Source organism: Panthera tigris, chromosome A3, assembly GCF_018350195.1.
Source record: "Panthera tigris isolate Pti1 chromosome A3, P.tigris_Pti1_mat1.1, whole genome shotgun sequence".
Lineage (NCBI taxonomy): Eukaryota > Metazoa > Chordata > Mammalia > Carnivora > Felidae > Panthera > Panthera tigris.
The window spans coordinates 49,879,916-49,907,633 of record NC_056662.1 but is presented as its reverse complement, the minus strand read 5'-3'; the positions used below and the strand labels follow the sequence as shown (position 1 = coordinate 49,907,633).

At 42.8% G+C, this 27,718-nt stretch overlaps 1 protein-coding gene and 1 long non-coding RNA gene across 4 annotated transcripts in view; one reads left to right on the top strand and one right to left on the bottom strand.

The window, feature by feature from the left end:
- Positions 1 to 27,718, top strand: part of NINL (ninein like) — a 158,068-nt gene that overhangs the window by 51,501 nt on the left and 78,849 nt on the right. For 2 of the 3 annotated variants that reach the window (XM_042981027.1, XM_042981026.1), the window contains exons 2-7: positions 8,408 to 8,601; positions 17,071 to 17,167; positions 21,062 to 21,240; positions 23,712 to 23,778; positions 25,737 to 25,927; positions 26,625 to 26,777. In XM_042981027.1, coding sequence (XP_042836961.1) covers positions 8,419 to 8,601; positions 17,071 to 17,167; positions 21,062 to 21,240; positions 23,712 to 23,778; positions 25,737 to 25,927; positions 26,625 to 26,777 — 870 coding nt within the window. In that variant the 5' untranslated portion in view covers positions 8,408 to 8,418. Of the gene's footprint in view, positions 1 to 8,407; positions 8,602 to 17,070; positions 17,168 to 21,061; positions 21,241 to 23,711; positions 23,779 to 25,736; positions 25,928 to 26,039; positions 26,778 to 27,718 lie in introns of those variants that run through there. The other variant, XM_015544012.2, reaches the window with a different exon arrangement.
- LOC122237277 lies at positions 11,822 to 21,122 on the bottom strand. The gene is made up of 4 exons (XR_006215633.1): positions 21,044 to 21,122; positions 20,390 to 20,427; positions 19,764 to 19,911; positions 11,822 to 11,999 (listed from the first exon to the last, which is right to left on the bottom strand). It is a non-coding gene; the product is annotated as an uncharacterized LOC122237277 (long non-coding RNA).

Here is a 27,718-nt window from a genome sequence, read left to right as displayed (position 1 = left end):
AGAGAGAGGAAAACAAACCACAAGAGACTCTTGACAATAGAGAACAAACTGAGGGTTGATGGAGGGATATGGATGGGGCAATGGGCTAGATAGATGGTGGATACTAAGGAGGGTGCTTGTTATGATGAGCACTAGGTGTTGTATGTAAGTGATGAATCACTGAATTCTACTCTAGAAACCAATATTGCACTGTATGTTAACTAAGTAGAATTTAAACAGAAATTTGAAAGAAAAAAAAAAAAGGAAAAGTCTTGTATTATTCCAATAATCCCCCTTCCCTTCAACTGGTTCCCTTTCCTGGACTTTGAGAGGATGCCTGGACCTTTGAGATTGTTATTTTGTTGTTGTTGCTAAGGAAAGAGAAAATCTAGATAACAGTACCATAGAACAATTTCAGAAAGTAAGCCAGACAATTTCAGAAAGTAAGCCATCAAATTGTGAATTATTTTTCTTTGTAAAAACTTTTTATTTTTAATGTTAATTATAAAAAATACATAATATAAAAGTTACCCAATTAATCATTTTTAAATGTACAGTTCAGTATTCACATTGTTGTGTAACAGATCTCAATAACTTTTTCATCTTGTGACACTGAAACTCTATACCCACGGAACAGCTCCTTCCTCCCCCCGGCCCCTGGCAACCACCACTGTTTCCATGATTTGACTAAACATCTATGCAAGTGGAATCACACAGTATTTGTTCTTTTGTGACTGGCATAAACTGAACACCTGCAGGATTCAGCTGTGTTGTAGTATGTGACAGGGTTTCTTTCTTTTTAAGGCTGAATAACATTCCACTGTGTGGATATACCACAGTTTCTTTTCTCATTTGTTGATGGACATTTGGGTTGCTTCTACCTCTTGGTGATTGTGAATAATGATGCAGTGAACATGGGTGTGCAAATATCTCTGAGATCTTGCTTTCAATTCCTATGGCTATATACATGGAAGTAGAATTGCTGGATCATATAGTTTCTATTTTTAGATTTTTGAGGACCCTTCATACGATTTTCCATAGTGGCTGCATCATTTTTCACCAACAGTGCTGTGTATTGTTCCAGTTTTTCCACGTTTTCACCAACACCTGTTTTCTGTTTTGTTTTTTATAGTGGCCATCCTAATGTGTGTGAGAATGATGAGAGGTGTTGAGCACCTTTGTTATATGTTTGGCCATTTGTCAGCCATTTTATATCTTCTTTGGAGAAATGTCTCTCCAAATCCATTGCCCATTTTTTAAATGGGATCACCTGTCTTTTGTTATTGAGTTGTAGGGGTTCTTGATATGTTCTGGTTATTAACCTTTTATCAGATATGGTTAACAATTATTTTGTCCCAGTCAATACATAGGTTGCCTTTTCACTCTTTTTTTCTTTGATGTGTAGAAGTTCTTAAATTTGATATAATACCATTTGCCTGTTTTTGCTTTTGTTGCCTGTGCTTTAGTATCATATGTAAGAAACTGTTACCAAATCTAACATCATGAAACTTTTCCTCTGTGTTTTCTTTTAAAAGTTTTATAGGTTTAGATTTTAATTTAGAACTGGAATCCATTGTGAGTTAGTTTTTTGTGTATGGTATGAGGTAAGGTCAAACTTCATTCTTTATTCTTTCTTCAATTTTGCAACACCATTTATTTATATATTTTTTAATGTTTATTTTTGAGGAGGGGGGAGGGGCAGAGAGAGAGGGAGACAGAGGATCTGAAATGGACTCTGCTGACGGCAGACAGCCTGATGTGGAACTCAGACTCATGAACCATGAGATCATGACCTGAGCGGAAGTCAGGCGCTTAACCCACCGTGCCACCCAGGCACCCTGCAACAGAATTTATTGAAGGGACTGTCTTTTCCTCATCATGTAATCTTATCTCATTTAGACACACTTTAAATCTACTTTTCTTAAAAAATTTTTTTTTAATGTTTATTTGTGAGAGACAGAGAGAGACAGAGCATGAGCATGGGAGGGGCAGATAGAGGAGGAGACACAGAATCAGAAGCAGGCTCCAGGCTCTGAGCTGTCAGCACAGAGCCTGACGCGGGGCTCGAACTCACAAACCGCAAGATCATGACTGGATCATGACCAAAGTCGGATGCTTAACCAACTGAGCCACCCAGGCGCCCCATCATTTAGATGCACTTCATGGAAGATTTCCTTGTTTGTAGTTTCCAGTCTTGCTATTGAATTTTTTTGTTGCAACTGTAATATGTCAATGTCCAAGAAACCTCCCTTGATGTCTTAATCATACCTTTGTTTAATAGTCTATTGTCTATGATGACTTTAATGATTTTCCTTTTTCTCTCTGTGGATATTAGTTTTTCTTTGTGGGGTGGGGCAGGACAGTGCCTGTGTGTATGTCTTGGGTCTCCCCTTCTGCATGTACCACCTCCCAAATCACTACCTCCACATTCCAGCAAATGGGGTGTGTGTGTGTGAACATCAGAATTTTGAAGCCCCTTTTCATGCTTCCCCGCTATTTCTGAGACTTTCCATAATTCTGTGATGTTTACAGTGTCTAGTTTTGTCACTCAAGCCCTTTTCTGAGACTCCTGAATGCAGAGGAAGCCATGGAAGTCTACATGGCTCCTCTGTACTGGTGGACTAGACCTGTACCCAGACCATGCTTTCCAGGTGAAGGAAGCCTTGGAGTTCTTCCAAGCCTTCTTGGCAGTATAGCGAACTATTTCACCACTGAGGTTTGTTATGTGGCATTCCAGAAGCTACAGAAAGACCCTTCCCACATCCTGGGAAGTGTCCATAGGGCATACATGAGTAGAGGCAGTGCCTCCTTTTTCCCTTTATTTTGAAAACATGGCTGGACATTGCTTTGGGTGGGGGTTAGGAAATGTGTTAGCATATCTTTTTTTGCCTGACTTGTAGTACTGCTGACCTGAATTACCTCTCTTGCCTGTATCTGCATGGCTGGTAGATGAAATATCTGCTCTCTTGGGGGCAATGTCTTAGATTCACATGATGAGGGAAAGGAGAGGAAAGGAGTGTTTCTGAATTGCCAGGAATTCAACTGTGTATTGAGCAAAACTAGGTATAACCTAGGCGATGTGGGGTTGAGTGTTTGGGTCCTTGCCCTGTGTTAACCCTTTCATGGAGGTATGTAGGCAGACAAGTAAGTTCTCTCAAGAAGAGGGCTGGCTTCTCATTGCTCCTGGGAGGGCCCTCCGGAGCCCTTTAACCTCCAGCTCCCACACCTGAGTTCTGCCCAGTTCTGGAATCATGGGGTAGGAGTTCCTGCAGGTATGTTCCACCTCTGGCAGGTCCAGTGTGATGTGGGAACATGTGAGGGTTTGCTGACCTTGATTTTCTTGATATATCCTCTTTGACAGTGCAGGTATCGGGAAGGCTTTTCAGCTTACCTGCCCCACTGGGAATGCCCCCCTCTCCTGGGTGAATGCCCTAGAGTGTGCTCCCCACTCTTCCCCTTCTTGGCCCACCCCAGCCTAGACCTGACCTGTCCTGGGAAGGTCTGGGATGCAGCAACTCTGATATTAAATGGGTCTATAATGCTGGTGACCTTCCCTTTAAAATAGCTAAATTACAGCATCATGTATTGCTCTGGGCTCATTATAGAATGTCCAGCATAAAAATGTAAAACCCAAAACATTTCGGGCATTTGAAGCATTTGACAAAATGCACCACAGACCTGCACTGAGGTCAGCTCTGGGATTGGAGGAAGCCCTTCCTCAGTTCCTGTCTGCCTTGTGGCCCAGAGGGCAGGTGGGGTGTGGAGCTTGGGAGAACTATGCCAGTCACACCCTCCTGGTGTTGGGTCATTGGATGGCAGCCTGGTGGCCTGAGGATTTGGCCTGTTTCACATTTACATTTTCTTGATTTTCCTCCCACCCCCAAGGTTTGCTTTGCACTCATTGATTGTGTACCCTGTTACTGATGGGTGTCCCCTCTCAGGAAAACATGTAGCCTCTCAGAAGAGGTTCTCTAGAGACTTTATCATAACCTGGCGTGTGGGGGAGACCCTAGAAGGAGTTCTGGGTACTCTGGACCTGCCTCCCTGTAGACAGAGTGGCTGTTCTACTTAACTGAAATGTGCTTCTGGCACTCAGCCTCTTATGAAGAGGCTAAATATGTTTTCAGAACCTGAATCTGTTTGCATTTTACTGAGGTCAGGTTTCCTTTGCAGTTTTGCCTCATAGACTCATTTTGGGTACACTGGATGTTCTGCTGTGAGCCAATGAAAACAGGGGCCTGAGGGGGATGCTGTACTAGGTCCTGTGGGAGCAGGGGCTGTTCAAAGAGTTAGTGCTGCTCTCTTCAAAACCGGGCCCTGCTGGCCTGTCCCTTCTGTGGTCTGTTTAGTCAGATGTGAAGTTCCTTCTGTTTTCTAGAAATCCCAGCCAGGCCTCAAAAATGTGATTCTGTGGTCCCAGAGGAAATGAGGTAGGAGCATCCTAGGCCTCCAGAGACAGCCCCAGACTTGGTGGAGCCTGGTGACATTTGAAGATGAACTGTGAACGCAGCTCTTGTGGGTGATGAAGAAGGAGCTGCTACTCTTCTTTCTAAGTCTTGTTGCTTCTCTGGTGTCTGTAGTCTCAGTACTTATTTCTTTGCACCTCTCCTTATTTCAGCAAGGCTTTGGCTTGTGGCAGGCTGTGGACCCCGCTCTCACCAGGGGAGACTCGCCACCAGTGGGCCCTCTGCATACAGACTGCACCTTCATGGACAGCCAGGGTGCCTCAGGCCCCAGTTTGAAACTGTGTAGAAAGGGAAAGCTACATCTCAACAGGGACCTTAAGTCCCTGTGGCAACAAAAATAACATGTAGTGGAGGGAGTGTGTGGCCCCCCAGGATGGTGTTGATGCAGGACTTGCCTAAGGCTGGGAGAGGAAGATGGTTCTTCTCTTCTTGCTCAGCCCTTGGGAAAACAGCCAAGCCCGCCTTCTCCAGGGACACTCCTGCACCAACCAAGGGCACACTCTGCAGGACATGGTTTGGTTTGCCCCTTCAGGACTCATGAAGAGTCCTCCTGGGGTGTTGAGGGCCGGAGGAAGGTTTTGTAAGAAAAAACCCTGGAGATGCCCCTCATCTCTAAGACAGTCCTTAGAGGGGCACCTGGGTGGCTCAGTCAGTTAAGCGGCTGAGTTTGGCTCAGGTCATGATTTCACCGTTCATGGGTTTGAGCCCCACTTCAGGCTCTGTGCTGACAGCTCAGAGCCTGGAGCCTGCTTCAGATTCTGTGTCTCCCTCTCTCTCTCTCTCTGCCCCTCCCCGGCTCATGCTCGCTTTCTCTCTGCCTCTGTCTCTCTGTGTCTCAAAAATAAATAAACATTTAAAAAAATTTTTAAATGAAGAAGGCATGGAAAGATCTTTCAGATATCCTATATTTTTTAAAAGTTGAAAAATAGGGGTGCCTGGGTGGCTCAGTTGTTGGTTGAATGTCTGACTCCGCTGAGATCATGATCCCAGGGCCTTGGGACCAAGCCCTGAGTAGGCCTCTGAGCTAAGCCTGGAGCCTGCATGAGATATTCTGTCTCTCTCTCTCTCTTTCTCTCCCATTTGTCCCTCTCCTCCACTTATGCACACTTTCTCTTTCTTCAAAATTAAAAAAAAAGTTGCAAAATAACATGTATGGTGTTACACTTATATAAAAACATGCATATCTATGTGTGTTATCTATTTATATAGGTCTGTGTGTTCATCTACCTCGTAGACTTGGGAATAATTTGAAAGCCTACACTCTAAGCAGTGCTTACCTCTGGGAGTGGAGTTGGGCTTTTGTTTTGCTTTGTTTTGTTTTGTTTTTGTTTATATACTTTTAATTGCTTGAATTGGTTACGACTAAAAGTAAAATAGAAAAACTGGAGGATTTTTCACAATAGGTGTGTTCATGATTTGTGGAGGCATGGCCAGGTGGTGGTGGATGGGGGCTGGGAGGATAGTTAGTAGTCAAGGCAACAGGGAGAGCGTCTGGTGGGGGGAACATCTGCCTGGGGAAGTGTGGGTGTGTGGTAGGTTCTGCAGTCAGGGTCTCCTAGTCACTGCTCACCATCCTCACCCTAATTCCTTGACTCTCTTTCACATACTGAATTTTGCCACTTGTCTTTCTTACCATTATGTTCTCCTGTCCATTTACTTCTGCTTATCAAAAATAAGCATTGGCAAATATCAGTAGTTGTATGCAGCTCACCACAGGTGGCTGTTGTCTGCAAAAGGACAGAGCTCCCAGCTTAGGTGGGGGACTGACCTCAGATGAGAAGTGTGACAGATGTTGAGTTAGTAAAGGTATTTAGTTTTCTGATTTATCCTTGATGTTTTTACATTATATCTATATTACTCCATGTTGTTTCTGCAGTCAAAACTGTCCGGGATGAGGCAGGTGTTCAGAGCTCCACCTATCCATGCCCTTTCATCACTTCCCCAAGCTTCTTTCTAGGAATGCACGCATAATTTGATGAGTGGATAGAACAGGCCTGTCATCCTTTCACTCCTGCATCACACCTGAGGCTGAGATGCTGGCAGTCTTTATACCTGATCAGCAGGTGTTTAATCAGGAGCTCAGGGAAGGCAGTTCACCTTATAAGATCATAATGGAGATTCTATTCAAAGTCAGTTTTTTTACGTCACTGATTTTACTGTTTCCCTGAGTAAGACGATACTCTTGGTGGAGGGAGGAGGGGATTGATATGAACAGATTTCAATCCTTCATACAGGTTTTGTGCTGATGCAGACCTCCCTACCCCTCGTGGATGATGCATGGGCAAATACCATTGACATTAAAAATAATATCTTTATAGAATTGGCATTTATTGTGCTGTTTCTTTCTTTTTTTTAATTTTTTTTTAACATTTATTTATTTTTGAGACAGAGAGAGACAGAGCATGAATGGGGGAGGGTCAGAGAGAGAGGAAGACACAATCTGAAACAGGCTCCAGGCTCTGAGCAGTCAGCACAGAGCCTGATGCGGGGCTTGAACTCACGGACCGCGAGATCATGACCTGAGCCGGAGTCGGACGCTTAACCGACTGAGCCACCCAGGCGCCCTGTGTGCTGTTTCTTAATTAGTAAGAGATGTTACTTTATTGTTTCGTGTTTATGAATTGTTTGATGATTAATGAGCTTGATCAGTTTTCCATGTTTGTTTACTTATCACATCTCTTTTCAGAATTGTCCACAGTCCTGTGTCTGTATAATATGCTGACCAACGTGAAGTCACCATTGTTGTTGGTCAGAAAACTCCAGTATTGGCAATATCATATGGTTCATCCTAGTATCTTTAGGACCTCAGTGTTTTACACGGCTTAGCAACATCTTTCTAGTTATAAAGTGTTTCGCTTTTTATAGAATTTTTTGAGAAACATAAAAATGTTGAGAATAGAAAATGGAAATGTAGAATATCATAAAATCATCTGTTACCATTTTGGTGTATTTTTTTTTTACTATATTTCCCCCCAAGAATTGCAGAAGTCTCTTGATAGATTTGTTCCAGACATAAGTGAATTCTGTATGTGAACTGACCAGTACGTATGCCAGCTATTATTATTATAAAGTTTTTATCCTGGCTTGGTATTTTATCAACTGCACTTCCTATGCTGTTTAATATTTTTCAGAAATGTGTTTTTTAAGCCTGTTGGCTATTCTGCCATATAATTGTTCTGTAACTTAGCAATCTATTTTCTTTTATTGGACATTTTATTTTTTCTTTTACGTTTTTGTCTGTCCTGAAGTACAAGGAATTTCTGTAAGATATTGTGTATGTGAAATAACTAGGTCAGATAATACAATTATTTAAAAATTTCTTGGTATACAAAGTATATTTCAGAAGGCATTTAATTGTCACTTTCTCCAGAAATATGTGAGAGGCCCCTTTGATGATAGCCTCAGTTAGCATTGGGGTTTTTATTCTTGATATTTGACAGTGGCAAAGAGTATCTTTGTTTTAATTTGAACATTTTATATGGTTATTATCCATATACTTTTTCTTTTGTGATTAAGTAACATCCTCTATATATTTTATTGGAGTTTCCATTTTTTATTGTAAATAATTTTATTTAGTAAAATTTAGTAATTTGGTATATTAAATACCAGTAAGGAAAAAAATACCATACTTGTATATATAGAGAGAAAAATTAGAATGTATGTTTGTCAAAATATTAGTAATGATATTTTTAGGTGGTGAAATTTTGGATGATTTTAAGTTCTCTATACCTATCTCTTTTTCCTGATTATTCTATAATAGATATTTTCTTACAGAACAAAGAAATTCTGGTTCTTTTGAACAAGGACTGGCTTCCTATTCACATGTTTCTGGCCTTTCCTGTAGAGGTCTCACAGGAGCACCCTGGATGCCACCATACCAGGCTCATTGTAGCAGTGAAAAAAATGTGGCATGTGGCAATAAGAGTGTACTCTTGTTTCTCTTTTCCCCCTGGCATGTCCAGCCTGCTATGGGATGGGTGAAGAAGAAGAGAACCACTATGTTTCACAGCTCAAAGAAGTCTACAGCAGCTGTGACACCACAGGGACAGGCTTTCTGGACCGGGAAGAGCTGACCCAGCTCTGCCTTAAGCTTCATCTGGAAAAGGAGCTGCCCATCCTTCTGCAAACACTTCTTGGAAATGACCACTTTGCCAGGGTGGGTATTTGACTTCATTCTCATGAGGAAAAGCACAGAATACTATAGTTAGCTGTAGGCATTTGAGAAATATCAGTTGACTAAAGAGACAGACCAAAGGAGAGTTACTAGGAACTGGAAAGCTGCTTTTCCTTCTGCTGCACTTCTACATTGTAGCAAGAGTTTCCTTAAGATTACTTTTTTTTTAATGTTTATTAATATTTGAGAGAAAGCATGAGTAGGGGAGGGGCCGAGAGAGAGGGGGACAGGGGATGAGAAGTAGGCTCTGCACTGACAGCTGTGAGCCCCATGCAGGGCTCAGACCCATGAACCATGAGATCATGACCTGAGTCAAAGTTGGACGCTCAACTGACTTAGCCACCCAGGTTCCCCTAAGATTATTTTTTTAAAGCATAGTAACTTCCAGAGGTTTGGTTTGTTTTTCCAGAAAGGTGTTTGAGTGATTTATTGGGGGCGGGGGATGGGATGGAAGGTTGGTATGGGTAAATGGTATGTGGTTCACAAACAAACACAAGGATCTGTGGGCAGCTGACATACTGTCATTGAGAGAAAGGTAACTTCAAACTACCTTGAAGGCAGACTGTCTAGTAAAATTACACAGCTTGAAATTCATTATAGCAGATGAACAAAGCAACTGCACACCACTGTTACAAAACAAAACATAGATACGTATGTTGAGAGGTGTCCTGTAATTTCATCTAGGCCAGATCGAAAGTATGAACTCAAGTTGTTTTTGCTAGGAAATTCAAGGTCATCTAGAATGGTGATCTAGAATCTAGACTACAATTTGCTTTACTGACAGAAACACTGAAAAGTACCTCCTACTTTGTCCCTACTTCTTAAATGTGTCCAGATGTTAATGTTTTAGTGTTAAAAACAGTGCCTGTTATCTCGTTGGTCATCTTTGAAGGAAGAACATTTTTTCCAGACAAATCAATGAAACCATTTTTATTTTGAATGATAAAAAAAAAAAAAAATCCAGCCTGCAGATTTTCCTGAATGGGCTCTTGGACAAAAACAAATGCAGAAAAACAAGAAAAAAATCCCTCACTGCCAGCATAGGGAGAGAGTCCAGATGAAATGTACCTCTTGTTACTTCCCCAAAGCACCCACTGCCCCATATTGCCAATGCCTGCCAGTAGGATACTGTTACTCCCTCTTAGGGAGCTCTGGCTCAATTAATCTGACCACACTCTTTCTCTGTCTCTCTTCATTCTATTCCTGATTTTTTTTATGGACTTAAGAATTAGGTGTAATTGTGATAATGTTCTAGCCCCTCTTGATATCACCTGGAATTGTATTTGGGAGCAAAAGGCACATTTGTGAAAATCACTCTGGTTATTCAAGCAGTATAAACAGATGATCTGAGTTTCTTGATTATTTTTGGCAGTTTGGAAAATTAAAAGCCAAAAGAAGAACTTGACATTCAGATGACAGATTCTGCTGATTGAACAATCACATCATTCCAGAGCTTTCCCCCACTTTATCCTTTGTATGTGCAGAAATGGTACAAGATTTAGAAACATCAAATTATGATAGGGAAAAAAAAAAGTATTAGTATTGGAGCATCAGTTAAGAGAAAAATCAGCTTGGGCTGTTTGAGATTTCTGGTTTCTCCCACATCACCTGTATCCTGGAAAAGAGTTCCTATGAGCTATAACTCCTTCCAGGAGGCTGGATGTTTTTCCTCACACTTTTATGGGGAGGTATGTTAGAAGGAGACACAGACACTCACAGGCATTGACAGGAGCCTGACCTTTTCTGATTAACATCGTCTCTTAATAAAGCTCTGTGTGTGTGTTCATCCATCTTTCTGTTTGTCCCAACTCCTCTCTCTTATGGTGAAGATTTCTGCTGCCCTTAGTGCTCTTGAGTCTCATCTGAAGTTGTCCCTCCTTCCCTCTCTAACATTTCAAGAGTAGTGTCCACACCAGCCAATGCCTCTAGAGGCCCTGCATTTGTCTCCCTCCACCCCACCCCACACTGTGTACCACCTCCTCTGTGATTGTATAGTCATGGTGGATTATTTCTGCTTTCAGAGCTTTTACTGCTCCTCTGCTTCATCCCACACATGGGGCATAGCTTACACAGCCAGCATTTAGGTGGATTCTGTAGAGGTTTTAGAGGAAGCTGGTGTCAAGCCAGAAATGTCCAGATAGTTGTCAACCACTTACCATGATAGAAACCAAATGGTGAAGATTTCAGGATATTTCAAAGAAAATCAAGATAAATCCTTTATCCACAAGAATTGATTGTCTTTTTAGTTGAAATATCACATATCCAGTTTCCTTGTAGTAACTAATATATGACATCTTGTAAATGTTAGTCATTGATACAGTAATCCAGTTATAAAAATGAATAACAATATTATAAACAACATTAATTTTAATTAACAAGGTAATCTTTTAATGCACTGAGGTTATGCTCATTTTTAATTCCTATTTCCTGTGAAGGAAACATTATCAAGGTCTGGTTTCAAGCCAGAAATTAATCTGATCTGATTCCCTTGGAGTGTGGGGAATTTCCATGTGCATTTTATGTTAAGTTCTCTTTTTTCTTTGTTAGTAGTAAGAACCTTACATTGAATATTTTAAACTTGTGCAGAAAGAGAATTTTACTCACAAAAAAATAATTATTTTTTTAATTGAAATATAGTTGACATACAGTGTTATATTAGTTTTAGTTGTACAACATAGAGATTGGATAAGTCTATATGTTATCTCATGCTCACCACAAGTGTAGCTGCCATCTGCCACCATACAATGCCATTACAGTGTCATTGATTATATTCCCTATGCTGTTCCTTTTATCCTCGTGACTTATTCATTCCTTAACTGGAAGCTTATATCTCCCACTTCCTTGCATTCATTTTGCCAGTACTCCCACTACCCTCCCCTCTGGCAACCATGTTTTCTGTATTTATGGGTCTGTTTTTGCCTTTTTGTTTGTTCATTCATTTGTTTTATTTTTTAGATTCTATTTTTTAGATCCCAAGTGAAATCAGATGGCATTTGCTTTCTGTTGACTTACTTCACTTAACATAATACCCTCTAGGTCCATCCATGTTGTCACAGATGGCAAGATCTCATCCTTTCTTATGACTGAGCAGTATTCCTTTTTTATTATCTATACCACATTTTCCTTATCCATCCATCTATTGATGGACACTTGGGCTGCTTCCATATCTTTGCTATGTTTATTGCAATAAACATAGGGGTGCATATACTTAGAAAAACAATTCTTGACATTGTATTACTGAAAATAATTTTAAAGTTGAAAGTGATTCTTGATCACACTGTCCAGCCTCTTCATTGTGATGAGTGAGTCTGAGATTATACGGAGATGATGGTATGTCCTATTCTGTGAAGCACCTTAGTGCCATGGGGTTGCTCTTCCCACTTTATTGAAGGAAAAAGACACAGAAACACATATAAGCACAGTTAGAATAGTATCAGATAAAATGGTAATACACTTGGCAGTCAGATCTCACTACTATTTGATCGTTAGAAGAAAGTCATCTGATGAGTGTTATCAAAGACACAATAGAAATCAGAGATTAGATCAAGCAAAATTGTCATTTCGTTCTACTTCCGTGTATTCAACAAGTATTTCTGAGCACTTAATATGTGCTAGGCAACATGCAGAAGCTAGGGATGTGATAATGACAGAAATACAATGTCTATCTTCATATGAAGTGACATATATGCAAGATATTCATTCTAGCAGTAATTCAAATAGCAAAACATTGGAAACAGCCTTTTTAATATGAGATTGATTAAGATAGATCCATATGATGGAATGTATGTAGTCCTAAAAAAAAAAAAGTATGAACAGGCTTCAAACATTCTGGTAGTGGCAGGTTAGCAAACTCAGGCCAGCTTCCTGTATGGGCTACTAAAAACTGCTGAACAAAATCATAAAAACAAATATCTTGAAAATGGTAAAGAGCAAGCAAGTCATGGGCACCTGGGTGGCTCAGTTGGTTAAGTGTCCAATTCTAGATTTTGGCCCAGGTCATGATTTCGCAGTTCATGAGTTTGAGCCCCACAACAGGCTCCACGCTGGCAGTGTGGATCCTGCTTGGGATTCTCTCTCTCTGTCCCTCCCAGATCTCTCTTTCTCTCTCTCTCTCAAAATAAATAAACTATAAAAAAAAAAGAGAGCAAATAAGTCAGTGAGGAATTACCTAAAAATCTCTTATAAGTCATATACTGAAAGATGTTAAGCTCATCACACAAAACCCCATTAGTGTTGAGAAACTGTGAAATTGATGTGGCCTTTGGGACCTCAGAGGACCAGGGAGATATGTCAAAACCCAGGTTCACCCAAGGTAGAGAATCTGATAAACCAGCCCCCAATTTAAGGGAGGATCTGAATCAGCCATTGTGTCTTTTGCTGTCTGGACTTGTAGTCCCCTCAGTGGTCTAGATAACCTCACTTATCTGAAGGTGGTCCTGTCCAGGTGGTGCCCTCAGGCATCTGGCAATAGCAAATAAAAGACCTCTCTTGACAAAGTGCCATCATTCAAGATCTGTAATTATTCCTAAGTAATAGTCAAATACAACCAGCATATAATCAAGGATAGCCAACACACAAATAAGGCAGGATGAGCAAGAACCAGGGGAAATAAAGGCAACAGAAGCAGGTGCACAGCATGTGAGGTACTGGAATTACTGCGAACAAAATATCAAACAACTGTGGTTACTGTGTGAGAAGAGATTTTTTTTTAAAAAGCTTGAAAATACCTATAGGAAAGAGGAAACTCTAAAAAATGATATAACAAATCTGAACACAGAACCAAATACAATTTTTAGAACCGAAAAGTGTGATCACAGGCCAAAATTAAAACCAATGTAGATTAGACACAGCTGAGGAGAGCATTCATTAACTGGAATCAAGAATATAGCATGAAGATAGAAACAGAAGAGAAGGTAAAGGTAGAGTGAGAAGATCCTACCTTCCAACATCCCTTTATTTGGAATCCCAGGAGAGAGGAGTGAATGAGGTGGGGCATAATGTGAACATATAATAGCTAAAAAAACAAATTTCCAGAACAGGTTTGGGATTCCCCAAATCCACTGAATTCCAAGTAGCATAAATGCAAAGAAATCCACACCTAGCCATATTATTGTAAAACTGAAAGTAAACAGAGAAATCATCATAAAAGCAGCCAGAGATGGGTATACAGGATCTCTGTATTTTTTCCTATAACTGCATGTGAATGTATAATTCTCTCAAAATGAAAAGTTTAATCATTTTTTTTGAAAAGAAGTCTGGGAAAAATAGATGTATCTTGAAAATGAGCCATAGTTAGATTGACAGCTGCCTTCTGAAAGATAACAGCAGAAGCTGGAAACCAGTGGAAAGGTATCTCCAGTGTGCTAGTAGAAATCAGCTGGCAACCTGAGTTCCATACTCAGCAAGGTCCTTTAAGAGTAAAAATGAAATATGGCCTTTTGTAGCAACATGGATGGAACTGGAGAGTGTGATGCTAAGTGAAATAAGCCATACAGAGAAAGACAGATACCATATGGTTTCACTCTTATGTGGATCCTGAGAAACATAACAGAAACCCATGGGGGAGGGAAAAAAAAAAAAAAAAGAGGTTAGAGTGGGAGAGAGCCAAAGCATAAGAGACTGTTAAAAACTGAGAACAAACTGAGGGTTGATGGGGGGTGGGAGGGAGGGCAGGGTGGGTGGTGGGTATTGAGGAGGGCACCTTTTGGGATGAGCACTGGGTGTTGTATGGAAACCAATTTGACAGTAAATTTCATATATTAAAAAATAAAAAATTAAAAAAAAAATTAAAAAAAAAAAAAAAGAGTAAAGGTGAAAGAACGCATCAGTGAAAAGACGAATTCTGCTCAGTTAGGAAAAGATACAGAGGCAAACATATCCCATAAACTATTTGCCAGAAGTGGCATCACATGCTAGAGACAAAAATAAACAAATGCACAAATAATCCAATGTCAGGTCATAATAACACATGTATCCTCAGCAGACAGCTGCATTTAGTGCTCAGCAGCAGCAACAGAGTTTTGCTCATTCAAGTTCTGTGCCAGACTTGGGAAGCATGCTTGCACCTACAGCCCAAACCTTCTTTTTCAGCATTTACTGGTGACCTCTTGACCTATCTAATCTCATCTGTTGATTTCTTTCTGTGTGACTTTTATTAAATCATCCATAGAGAAAAGAGCACATATCAGAAGTATATACTCAATGAATATCCCATGCTGAGTGCACCTGGGTAACCAGCATCCTGAATCCCTCCTCATGTCCCTTGCAGTCCCTCTTTCACTAAGGCTACCAGCTGTCCTGATGCTAGCACCATGGATTTGCTTTGTCTGTTTCTGAACTTTATATAATGGAAATACACAGTACATGCTCAGTACATCCTCTCTGGGGTTTTTTTACTCAGTATCATATCTCTGTCAGTGTTTTTTTTTTTTTCCATCATCATATTTCATTGTCTGACTATATCATAATTTATTTACCCATTCTATTTATGGATATCTGGGTCATTTCCACTATTCTTTTAATAAATTTTTTCTACTTAAAAAAAGTTTACTGAAAGTTAAATAAAAACATTTCAGACAATCAAACTAAAAAGAGCTTAGCACCAGCATACTTAAGAAAAATGAAATTCTAAAGGATGTACCTCAAATAGATGGAAAATTATCCTAGACAGAAGGTCAGAAACACAAAAATAAACGAAAAACAAAGCAGTAAATATTTGTATAATTCTTAATGAACATTGATTATATAAAGCAAAAATAATATTTTGTGGGAGGTTAAAATAGAGTGAGTTAAAATGTATAACAATTGATAACAAAGGCATGAAAGTCAGGAGTGTAGTAAATGAAATTAAATTGTTACATAGGTTTTGTATTGCCGTGGAAGAGGGTAAAAGTATTGACTAACAGTAAACTTTGATAAGCTGGGGATGCACATTGTAATTTTTAGAATGAAGGAAAAGAGAATGGAAATAGAGTGCATAACCTATAACTTAGTAAAGGAAAAATGAAGTCCTAAAAAAAGGTCAGTAAATCCAAAGAGAGGAAACAAGGGAGAAAACACAAGCAGAAGCAGATTGAAAGCACACTGTAGAATAGTAGATTTAAATCCAACTATATCAGTAATTATGTTAAATGTAAATAGACTAAGTAGTTAAAAGATAAAGCTTTCACAAACATCAGAAATATAAGGATATAAAAAACTAACATTATTAAAATTTGATGGAAGGGTATAGCATGTAAATACTAATCAGAAGAAAGCTAGTCTTTATGGTAAATAACATTTCCGAACTAAAGAGGGTTAGCATTTTATAGTGATAAAAGATTCAGTTCACCAAGAAGATTCAAATGCATATTCTATGACCCCACAATCCCATTCTTCTGCATATACACTAGAGAAACTCCTAAGGACAAATGTGCAATAATGTTTAAAGCAGTTTTGGTTTTTTTTGTAAATAATCAGACACTGGAAACAATGGGAATATCCATCAGCAGGAGAATAGTTAGTAAATACACCGTTAAACAATGGAATGCTATATAGCAGCAAAAAAGAATTATGCATGGCAGCTTGAATGAGTATTACAGAAGTAATATTGAGTTTTAAGAAGCAGGGGATAAAAGAATATATGCATATAATTCCATTTAGATCAAATTTGAAAGGAAGCAAAGCTAAGCCATATTGCTCAGGGATGCATACAAATGTATAAAAGCAAAGATGTTATTACTATAAAAGTCAGAGTAGGGGGGCGGGTGATTTAATCAAAAGGAGCCATGGTGGAGGCCCCTCTGGGATGCTGGCAATATTCCATTTCTTGATGGGGTGGTGATAGCCTGAATATTTTCTTTATGTATATTAATGTTTTATGATCATCAGATACCCCTTTTTGGTTCAATTTTCTAATTATGTTGTTTGATGTACTTATTAAAATTTGTAATTGGGTTTTGTTGGTGATCAGTTTTTGGCTTGCTTTCCTTATTCTTCTATTTAAAAAAATTCTTAGGGGTGCCTGAGTGGCTCAGTCAGTTAAGCATCTGACTCTTGATCTTGGCTAGGGTCTTGATCTCAGGATTGTGAATTCAAGCTCCAAATTGGGTTCTGTGCTGGGTGTGGAGTCTACTTAAAAAAAATATTGAGGTGTGTGAGTAGCTCAGTTGGTTAAGTGTTCGAGTCTTGACTTGGCCTGAGGTCATGATCTCACAGTTCGTGATTGTTGAAGCCCCACATCAGCACAGAGCCCACTTGGGATTCTTTCTCTCTACCCCTCCTCCATTGGTGTGCACACACAGTCTCAAAATAAAATTTTTAAAAATCTTAAGTGAATATTAGAAAAAATGAAATGAATGCTCTCAGTGCTAAAGGCAGCAATATGTTCCATGTGAGAATATAAACAAAAGGCTAAGGTATTACATATGTGATCTGTTGTAACACTGACCTCTGTTTTCTTACATTTACCAGGTTAACTTTGAGGAATTTAAGGAAGGTTTTGTGGCAGTGTTGTCATCAAATGCTGGTGCTGCCCCCTCGGATGAAGACAGTAGTTCCTTGGAATCTAGTAAGAGGACTTTCTCCACTCACCTTAAGTTTTTTTCATTATTTATCTGTTACCTTCAGGAGTGTGGTATTCAGACTGAAGGATATTGGTAGGTCTGAGAATTAAATCCTAACTCCACTGTCTGACTGCCAAGCTGTGTGGACTGGGATGAGACATTGGATTTTCTTCTTCTTTTGTTTCCTTATTTGTCCATAGTGTTGGAGAGGAAAAGCTCTATTGCTTTCCTTTACACATAGCACTCTGAATACTTCTGGCACTTCTGGTCACCAAATGCGTGGTAGTTTGTCCCACACCAGGCAATTCCCCAGTACCATCTAGGTGTCCTACATTGCAACTCAACCCTGACATTACCTCCCTGGAGATAGCCTTGTAGCCTTAGTCCTACAAGATGGCCCCCACTTCAGATGCCAGTCACAAGTCCAGCTTGTTGCCTCTCTTTCTGATTGGTTGTAAGTCAGAGATTCCCACAGCCCCTTCCTTAGGTTCAATTCATTTGCAAGAGCAGCTCATAGAAATCAGAGCAACAGTTTACTTACTAAATCACCACTTTATTATAAAAGGATAGAACTTGGGAACAGCCAGATGGAAGAGGGAGGGGCACAGGGCAAGGTGTGGGGAAAGGATGGAGAGCTCATGCCCTCTCACCACACACCACTCTACCCCAATCTCTGTGTGTTCACTCCAAAAGCTCTCTGAACCCCATCCTGTTGAGTTTTTATGCAGGCTTCATTACATAGGCATGATTGATCAAACCACTGGCTATTTATGACTGAATGCAACCTCCAGCCCCTCCCACTTCCCTGGGGGTCAGGTGTGGGGCTGAAAGTTCTAACCCTCTAATCACATGGTTGGGTGTCCAGGCAACCAGCCCCCATTCTGAAGGGCATTCTAGGGGTCACCTCATTAACATAAACTCAGGTTTGGTTGCCAGGGATGGGGTGAAGACCAAATATATATTTATTATAAATCACAGTATCACAGGTGTCAAATAATACTGTGTGCTGTCCTTACAGCATGAAGTGTTGACAAGATAAAGTAGAACTTTATATCTTCAACTGTGGAGCAGTTGAAGTTTCAAGATTTGAAAGCTCAGTGCAGACATAAGGTATATCTAGACTACTGAGGTTGGCAGAACAGATAGGATGCCACCAGCCTTGGGAAGATCTGACCAGGGGTGGGAGCCATTACATGACCAGCAGTCATTTGCAGATGTATCTTATGTGAGGCAGTAGTGTTGTGCTGTGCTGACATGCCTGTCATGGGAATGGGGCTGGAGGGACAAAGATAGAATTTCCAAATGGAAGGGACATCCTGAGGAGGAATGCCCCCTGGCTTTGGTAATGGTCAGGAGGTGGAGGGAGGGCTTGGAAAGAGGTCCACTCAGGGGCATGTAGATTGTGGGTTGAGGGTCAGAAGATGGTGATGGACATTCTCAGTGCCTGTTCCATTGGACTTTGGGCTGTGAATGACAGCCACTTGATGTTCTTCAGACCCATCTTGGCTACCTGTGGTGAGTATTGGGCAGTGAGTGAAATAGGGCATGGGGCAATGTGTTTGAGGTTGGAGGTATGGTATTGATGAGATCGAGGAGGGAGCTCTTTTCCTTCTGGTCCGCAGCAGGCTCCTCCCACAGTAGACCCTTGGTCTAGAGCAGGTGCATGACCAGATAACAGGGATAATAGTGGGAGAGCTTGGGGCAGGGGAATGGGGGGTGGAAAGGATGATACCTCACATCAGTTGTCTTCAGTGTGCCAGGCTCACAGAATCCTGTGGCATTATCATACCCATTATTCAGATGAGGAACTGAGGGCTGATGTGTGAAGGGATTTGTCCAAGATCCCACATAGATCTTGGAACTGTGGCCAAGATTTGAGTTCCGGTTTTCCTGTTGTAAGCACTGGGCCCTTGTATACAAGTGTAGCCAGAACCCGCTCCTTCAGCTGGCTGCTAAAGGCTACACGGCACCTGGGTATAGTGTAGAGAACCCTGCATGACCCCTGGGGCATTCGCTGGTCACTTTGTCTGACACTGTTCTTCTGAAAGAGGTGAAGAATGCCACAGGCCTTTACTAACACAAGATTTGGGAATGTGGCATGTGATCGTGGATAGGAATGGAAGGGCGATGCCCAGGGTCCCTGACACTATATATGCTCCTCCCATGCTAGAGAATGTGTGGAGCTTCTAAACTTAAAACTAGATCTCTGGCATGCACTCAGTTTCTCCAAAGAGATAAGAAAGTACTCTAGGACTTGTGGTTTTTCCCCCCTCTTCTTTCAATTCTTTTGTTTTCTTTGCCTTTTTCCTTTCTTTCAGATCTCAAAGCTGTCCTCAATTAAATGGTCATATGTGTGGCCTGAGACTCCTTTCCTTCATGGCAGATCAAGGGGACATCAGAGCCCCTCTGATTTTTCTGCACTTGGTTTCCCAAGTGTGCCCCAGCTTCCCATTTCCTGCCTGATACGACTTTCCTTCTTCTTATACTCCCTCAAGGTGGAAGGAGGATTCTTCTCCCACCCACATCAGCCAGCCCACAGCCTCTCTGTAACCAGAAACGATGCTCATATGCAAGAGCCCAAATTCACTGACTTTCACTTACCCTTTTGGCAGCTCTCTGTTAGGAGCCTTTCTCCATATTTATAGTTTGCCCCTTCTGAACACTGCTGGGTTGCTCCCTCCTTTTTTCTCTCTGCTGGCTTGGAAACTTTGCCCTCCTCTTCAGTACATCACATGCCTGTTGTCCCAGGCTGATTGGTATAATTTACGATTACCTTCAAGTGTCCCAGTGAGGTGAGACATGCTATAGTCACCCTGCATATTGTCAGATGTCTTAAATGTCATGCTGTCACTTCATAGTCTGCACATCCCACATGTAACTTGGCATCTTCCTCCCTAAAACTCCTCCCTCATCCCCAGTGTCTGTCTGTCACTGGCATCACTGTACTTTCAGTTGGCCAGGCTGGACCCAGCCCCTTCCTCTGATGTGGTCTCAAGGTCAGGAGTCAGGGGTCAAGGTCAGGGGGAATGGAAGAAAGGAATGATGTGGTACTTGACTTAAAGAAGCATGACACCTTTCAGTGAAATTCTGTTTTCCTGGCCTGGAATTACTTCATTGGATCCTATGCTTTTCTTTCCAACTGGCCCATGCTGGCTGCTTCCCTCTGAACCTATGTCATGTCCTGGCTGCTGCCCATGATACCCTCTCCAAGTCTGTTTCTTACTCACCCAAATTCCTCACAGAGTCAGTATCATTTCTTCTCTGCCTGAGAGGTCACATTGTGTACAAATGTGAACAGGTAAGGAGGGAAGAAGGAAATGCAAAGGGTTATTAGGGTTTAAGAGATTCTCATGAATCCCAGACTAAAACTCATGCCTGCCTTTGCCCCAGACTTCAGACCTGCAGAGTTTGAGCCTCCCTTGGCTGTGTGTGAGGTCCATGCCCACAGCTCCCTGACAGTCCTGTCCAGATGGGGTCCTGAAGTAAGCAGGGTAGGAAGTGACCTTCTGGTCTCTAGAACAGTATGTTGCTGGAATATTGGAGGGTTTTTTTTCTTTGTATAAAAAGCTATTAGTATTAGTCTCTTATTATGTAAACAAAAAGTCTTTTTGTATTAGTAGTAGTCTTTTACTACATAAAAGCAGTATGCTCAGAAAACTTTAAATAGCACATAGAGTTTAGAGTAGAAAGTCTCCATCTCCCAGCCTGGGTTTCTCAGTTCCCTGCCTGAGGAATAGATTGACCACTGTTAACTGCTGTCTGTGTTCTTCCAGACATTTTCTGTGTGCCTCTGTGAGAGCTACACTCCGTATCTTGAAATGTGTTGCTGCAGTGTGCACAGACCATCTGCTCCCTGTCCCTCCCCACCCCCTCCACCAAACCTCATATTTTCTTTCCAGCTGCCTCGCGTGCTGTCCCGCCAAAGTATGTGAGTGGCTCTAAATGGTATGGTCGCTGGAGCTGCCCTGAGCCTGAGCCATGTGGCTCTGCAACAGGAGCCAAATGTTTACCAGAACAGCAGGCGAGGGCCACTGGGAGAGGCCAGCTCCGCCGCTCTGCATCTCTGGAAAGTGTGGAGGTGGGTCCGAGTTCCTCCTTTCCCCACCCTAGGCCACCATCTCATTTAGTCATTGTGACATGACTATAAGAGGATGTGAGGGGCAGGTGGGCATTTCTGGGCATCTCAAGTTGCCAGAAACAAGGGTGCAGTTTGGGGAATGACATTTCATTCTAAAGTCTGGGGTGCCTGAGTGACCTAATTGGTTAAATGACTGACTCTTGATTTTGGCTCAGGTCATGATCTCATGGTCCATGAGATCTAGCCCCATGTTGGGCTGCATGCTAGGTGTGGAGTCTGCTTGAGGTTCTCTCCTTGTCTCTCTCTCTCTGCCCCTCCCCCCCTCATTCTCTCTGTCTCTCTCTCAAAATAAATAAATAAACTTAAAAAAAAAAAAAAAGAATTGTTAAAATGTCTCTGGGTCTGTCTGCAGGGAATTCTGGCCAGAGTGTACTTCTTCAGACATTAGGGCAGTGGAGAATTTGTGCTAAAATCACTTGTTTCTTTCCCTCTCCTGCTTATCACCACCAACTTTCCCCCCACCATTGTGAGAAGGCTGTTTTTTATGGTTTCATAAGAGTGAGAAAAGAAAGAAAGATGCCTTTCTGGTGCCCTTGTAAGGTTAGGAACTTGGAAGTACCAATAGGCCCATGGTCCCACCTGCCTTGAACACTTGGAATATGCCAAGAATATACCACTTACAATTTGGCAAACATGTGCTGAGACCTCCCAGGGCTCTGAGGGTTGATTCTATCCTCCCATGTCTCTAAATTGTTCACTGCTGCCGAGATACTGCAGAAGATGGTCTGCTGGAGCCTTACAGCCTTCATGTCAGGAAATATCCATGGGACAGATCCATAACTTTCAAGTTAACTGTGGAGTCCTTAGACTTATTTTCAAGAATTCCAGAAGGTTCCTGGTTCCTACTCTCTGTGATGTCCATTTTGTCAGGTGGGGCTTTATGGGGACTTATCTTCAATAAGACCCTCACATTAATTTGATTATATGTTCAGCATTTGTTGAGGCAAGCATATCTATTTAAATCCTAGAGTTTCTTTGCTCAGGGACATGCTATGCCTGGGCAATACCAACAAATCCCAGGCATTCACTTTTTTATCGTTTTTAACTTTGGTCTGCAGGGATAGAGGTCTAAGGAGTCTGCTCTATCTCCATTATGCTGTTCTGCTTTTTATTTTATTTTTATTTTAATTTTTTTTAACGTTTATTTATTTTTGAGACAGAGACAGAGCATGAATGGGGGAGGGTCAGAGAGAAAGGGAGACACAGAATCTGAAACAGGCTCCAGGCTCTGAGCGGTCAGCACAGAGCCCGACACGGGGCTCGAACTCACGGACCGTGAGATCATGACCTGAGCCGAAGTCGGCCGCTCAACCGACTGAGCCACCCAGGCGCCCCCTGTTCTGCTTTTTAAAACCATCTTTGATCCCTGGAACTAGAACATGGAGGAATGCTGTTTTTAGGGTTGTCAGTTGGGCTGAATGCATTAGAAAAATGGGACATACCACCTGCTCCCAGATTCCACTCTCACTTCAGTGCTGGCTCTGAGGAGTGCTGAGTCTTGGCCAACTTGGCATTCCTTCCAGAATCAGATGTGGGATGCATAGCACCTGTCAGAAGCAGACTTTGACTTTGTAGTCAGCCAACTTGGCCACAAAAACATGAGGTTTTTACCTGAGTCAAGTGTTTCTTTAATTTTTTTTTTTTTTTTTAAGACAGACAAAGCATGAGCGGGGGTGGGGCAGAGAGAGAGGGAGACAGAATCTGAAGCAGGTTCCAGGCTCTGAGCTGTCAGCACGGAGCCTGACGTGGGGCTCAAACTCACGAACTGTGAGATCATGACCTGAGCCAAAGTTGGACGCTTAACCAACTGAGTCACCCAGGCGCCCCACAGTCAAGTGTTTCTTGATGGCCTGCCCCCTTCAGGGTACAGCTTGCAAAGGGCACTGAGGAGTCAGTGCTTGCTATGTATCATGCTGTCCCTGGAGCTCCTGGAGGGACAGGGAGAACTACTCTCCCTCCAACTGTTCGCTGAACTGATCTGGATGATAAGGGACAGGGTACAGAGAAGTGAGGACCATCAAGCTTGAGCAAGATAATGTCATGCAGTGGAAGGTTGACCATACTCCCTGGCCATTCCTCTCCAGTGTTGGTGTCCGAAGCCAGCACCACAAGGAGGTGTTGGTTTGGGGAGCATTTTTCATTCCTGTTTGGGTACAAGTGCTTGATTATGTTTTTAGTGTTAAGTACTGATGACTTGGTTTATGTTGAGGAGCCTCATGTGTCTCTGTGTCTACATTGTAGTGCTTGGTCTGTGAGAAGGAGCTGTTCTGTGCCTGTGCCTCATGGCTTGGTGCAAAGGCCATCTGTAGGTGGGGGGTTTTGCCCGAGGAGCTGCATCTCACCAGCTGTTTGTCCTCTTCCTCAGTCCCTACCTAGCTCCAAAATATATCCTTCTTTTCGTTTTTCTACAGAGTCTCAAGTCAGATGAAGAAGCTGAAAGTGCTAAAGAACCTCAGAATGAGTTGTTTGAAGCACAAGGTAAAGCCACAGACTCATGGTTGGTGCTCCCTATCTTTGATCAGTGCTTTGAAGTTCAAGGAGCTGGCTTGTTGGTTGGTGAGCCAGCCATGTGTAATTTCCTGGGAAGCATGCAGAGTGGGTGCTGTATCTGGTGGGCCCCTTCTCCAGAAGTGGTCCCAGCTGGGAGGTAGTCACTTGGTGCTCAGCATCCCCTGAGGTCAGATCCTTGGACAGAGGCCCCTGGCCAAGGGGGCAGTATGGTTGGGCCACATCTCGCAATCTGTGAGGACCAGCATGACTCCAGGTGGCAGGCATGGCCTGAGGTCCCAGGCCTCTTGCACTCCCTTCTTAATGTGCCAGGCCTGGGCACATCGTCTTCCTGGCTGTGTGCAAGCAGTCTTGGCAACCTCCAGTGGCTCTGTGTCTGTGCTCCAGATAAAATAGCAGATGTGGTCCTGGCCCTCAGGAGCCTTGCAGGGGCAACTGGAAGGCAAAAGCAGGGGTACATAAGATAGCAGTGTGCCCACATGTGTGTCTGGGGATGCTTTAAACATACCTCCCACACAGAGGAGAAAGTGCAGAAACTTTACTTGGAGAGGGAGACCACAGTTGACCTTTTGAATTTCTGCTGCAGTAAAAAATCAGCAGTTGGAACTGAGCATGATCTAGATTGTGATCCTCAAGGATGAGAGCCATTGTTCAGTGTTTAACTTAGTGGATGTCAGGGGAACTGACCTGAGCACCCACCTCAGCTGCTGGACAAAGCACATAGCTAAGGAAGAGCAGCCAAGTGATCACATCTTAACCGTCTTGGTTTCAAATTCTAAATCTAGGGCAGGAAAGGAAGGTTGTGCACAGTGCAATTTTGGGTCTCTCTGCCTGCAGAGCAGGTTGGGTTCTTCCTAGCCTCGAACAGAAACCTTTTCACTGGGTTAGAACTGACAGTGTGCATGAAACTCACATCAGACCTCAGAGGATTTATTTATCTCCTTTGCCATTCCTGAGAAATAGACCCTAGTATCAGAGGTGCTTTTATGCTTTTACTTAGAAATTTCAGACACTTTATGCTGGAAGAGATCTCAAAAAAGGCATTTTCCAGGGTGTGTGAGTGGCTTAGTCGGTTAAACATCTGACTTCAGCTCAGGTCATGATCTCTCAGTTTGTGAGTTCAAGCCCTGCTTGACAGCTCAGATCCTGGAGCCTGCTTCAAGATTCTATGTCTCCCTGTCTCTTTTCCCTTCCCCTCCCTCAAAAATAAACATTAAAAAAATTTTTTTAAGGCATTTTCCTCAACCCAACACAGTGTTGTTCATGAGCACACAGGCCTGGCTTTCCTCAGGAAAAGTGACTTTCTTGTTCTTAGTTGGGCTATCAAAGTAATTAATGTCAAAGTAGCCCATTACCCAAGCTGCTGATGGGGAACTTCAGTCATGTGGAGTCTGAGCTGCCTCTCTGTGTCAGGCTGGGTGGCGTGGACCGACTGTAGAGGGAATGTCTGGCTTGAAGCATGGCTCATCCATGATGGCTTCTCACGGGCACCCCCAATGTCTGTCCATTCCACAAGTTGTTTCTCTGGCAAAGCTCAGAAACACTAGTTTCTGAAATTTATTTTTTAAAAACTAGGGGTTTTTTTTTGTTTTGTTTTGTTTTTTGTAAATACAAATAATGCAGCCCTCTTTTATATGCTTCCAGTGGTCTGACTTTATGAGAAAAAGCTTTCCCCACATGGACCAGAGGTTCCTCCCACCCTCACCTACATTTTATTATGAAAATTTGGAAACACAGAATGAAGATGAAAGAATCGTATTGTGAACAGCCATGTACTCATCACCTAGATTCCACCTTTGATGCTTCACTACTCAAGTGTGTCCACCTGCCCATCCATCTGATTTCAGAGTCAGTTGCCAGCATTGGTATATTTCCCCTAAGTGCTTCTACCTGGACATCAGGTTTACCTGTCACTCTTCCTGCTTCAGGCCAGCTGCCAGCTTGGGGTTCTGAGGTCTTCAGATGCCTCCAGAAGCCCTGCAGCCTCCCCCTGGACACCCCTGAGAGCCGGGTTCGTGGCATCTGGGAAAAGCTAGGTGTTGGCAGTAGCGGCCACCTCAGCGAGCAGGAGCTGGCTGTGGTCTGCCAAAGCATCGGGCTCCAGGCACTGGAGAAGGAGGTGAGAGGGTCTGAGGCAGACCACACTCAAGGACAGGTTCTTTGTGGTGGTCAGGTTGCTGTTGCATCTGGAGAGTCCCTTCACCCTCCAGACACTGATGTGGTTGTACTACTTTATGGTCTAAAGTCCTCTGGTAACTCCCAGTGCTTCTGCTGAGGTCTGCGCCCACACAGGTCATGTATGGCCTGCCTCACCAGCTTCTGAGCACCTGCACTTATGACCCTTTCTCTGCCTGGAGTGCCCTTTCCCCTTCCTGCATTGCCTAGTTCTACCGCCCAACCCAGATGTTATGCCCTCTGAGGCAGGCTGCACTCCCTTGCAGGGGCCAAGGGGAGGGGGGTGGGCAGTGGTGATGTGATGGGGAAGTGCCTCCTTACTAAAGTTCCCCTTAGTCCTGCTGTCCTTGCTGTTCTCTGAATTGCTGGGGCCCAGGACCCCCTCCATATGTATGTCTTCTTCCTGCCATCCAGCAAGTTACTCTGAATGGGTATTTATGGAATTAGGAAGTGCACGTGGCACCCCTTCACAGCAGGGTGGAAACTGACCAGGTATGTAGATGTCACAAGACAGAGTCAGGGGACATTAGGTGAGTTTGGTAAGGACAAGCAGACTGCCCAGGGAAGGCCTGGGTGGTGGTGACTGGCATGCAGCTGCTTGTGCGTGGGGCCTCAGCACAGGTGTGGCGGCTTTTGTCTAGGAACTGGAGGACCTGTTTAACAAACTGGATCAAGATGGAGACGGCAGAGTGAGTCTTGAGGAATTCCAGCTTGGCCTATTCAATCACGGGCCCACTTCACTTCCAGAGTCTTCCACTCCCATCAAACCGAGCATGTCCTGGTCTCATCACCAGGTAAAATGGGATGATTAAGCTTTGAACCACAGCAGCAACTGCTGTCACTCTGGCCTTCATCATCTTCACAGACCTGGGAGTTGGTGGGGGTATGTACACATACGTATGTGAGTGGGAGGCCATGTGATTTAGATTCTAGAATCACACAGGTCTTCTGCTGATCTGGCATTGCCCCTCCCTAACTGTGTATCCCTGAATGAGTTATTTGCCTTCTCTGAGCTTCAGGCTCTTCATCTGTAAAATGGTGTCTACCTCATAGGGGTTTTATGAGGATTACATGGCAGTTCCTCGATTTTCTCCTCAAGAAGCCTATCCCAGTGTACCTTCTATTAGAAGAGCTTCTTCTCTCCTCCCCATTGTGGTGCAGTGAGAGCACTCTGTACCTTCCCTAGGAGTAGCTCTCCAGGTACTCCTTTCCTTGTACTCTCCCTGTGTTGTGTTCCTGAATTTTATCTCTCATTCAAATACCAGGTCTCTGCAGATGGAGAAGAGCAGATTTTAGGCGGTTATTTAAATTGTGATCTCATTTGCTGACCATTGGCTTAGCATTTGGTTTTTCTCCATCCCAGGAGAGGAGAACCTCCCTCTTCTACCAAAGGGCAAGGTTCTCTGGGGGAGTCTTGCCAATGCTTCTCTGCTGATGTGGCTGATCCTGTAGTTTGTAGGTGGCGGTACAAGATGAGTAATGTTGTTTTCTGCTGCACTAGGTGTAATCTGAGAGTCCCATTTCTGAATCTGAACCTGATGAGAATGGAGAGAGAAGAAACTAGGAGTGTTAAAGGAAAGTGTCAGGCCATGTAAGGTCAGAGGCCATGAAGTCCCACCAAGTCATGCTTGGAGCCAGTGGAGGGAGGGTGCCTCCTCTGTGGTGGAGCTGCCCTTGTTCCTGTGTCCCAATGAGGAAGCACAGCTGGACAGGACTCTGAGCCATGGGGCGCAGG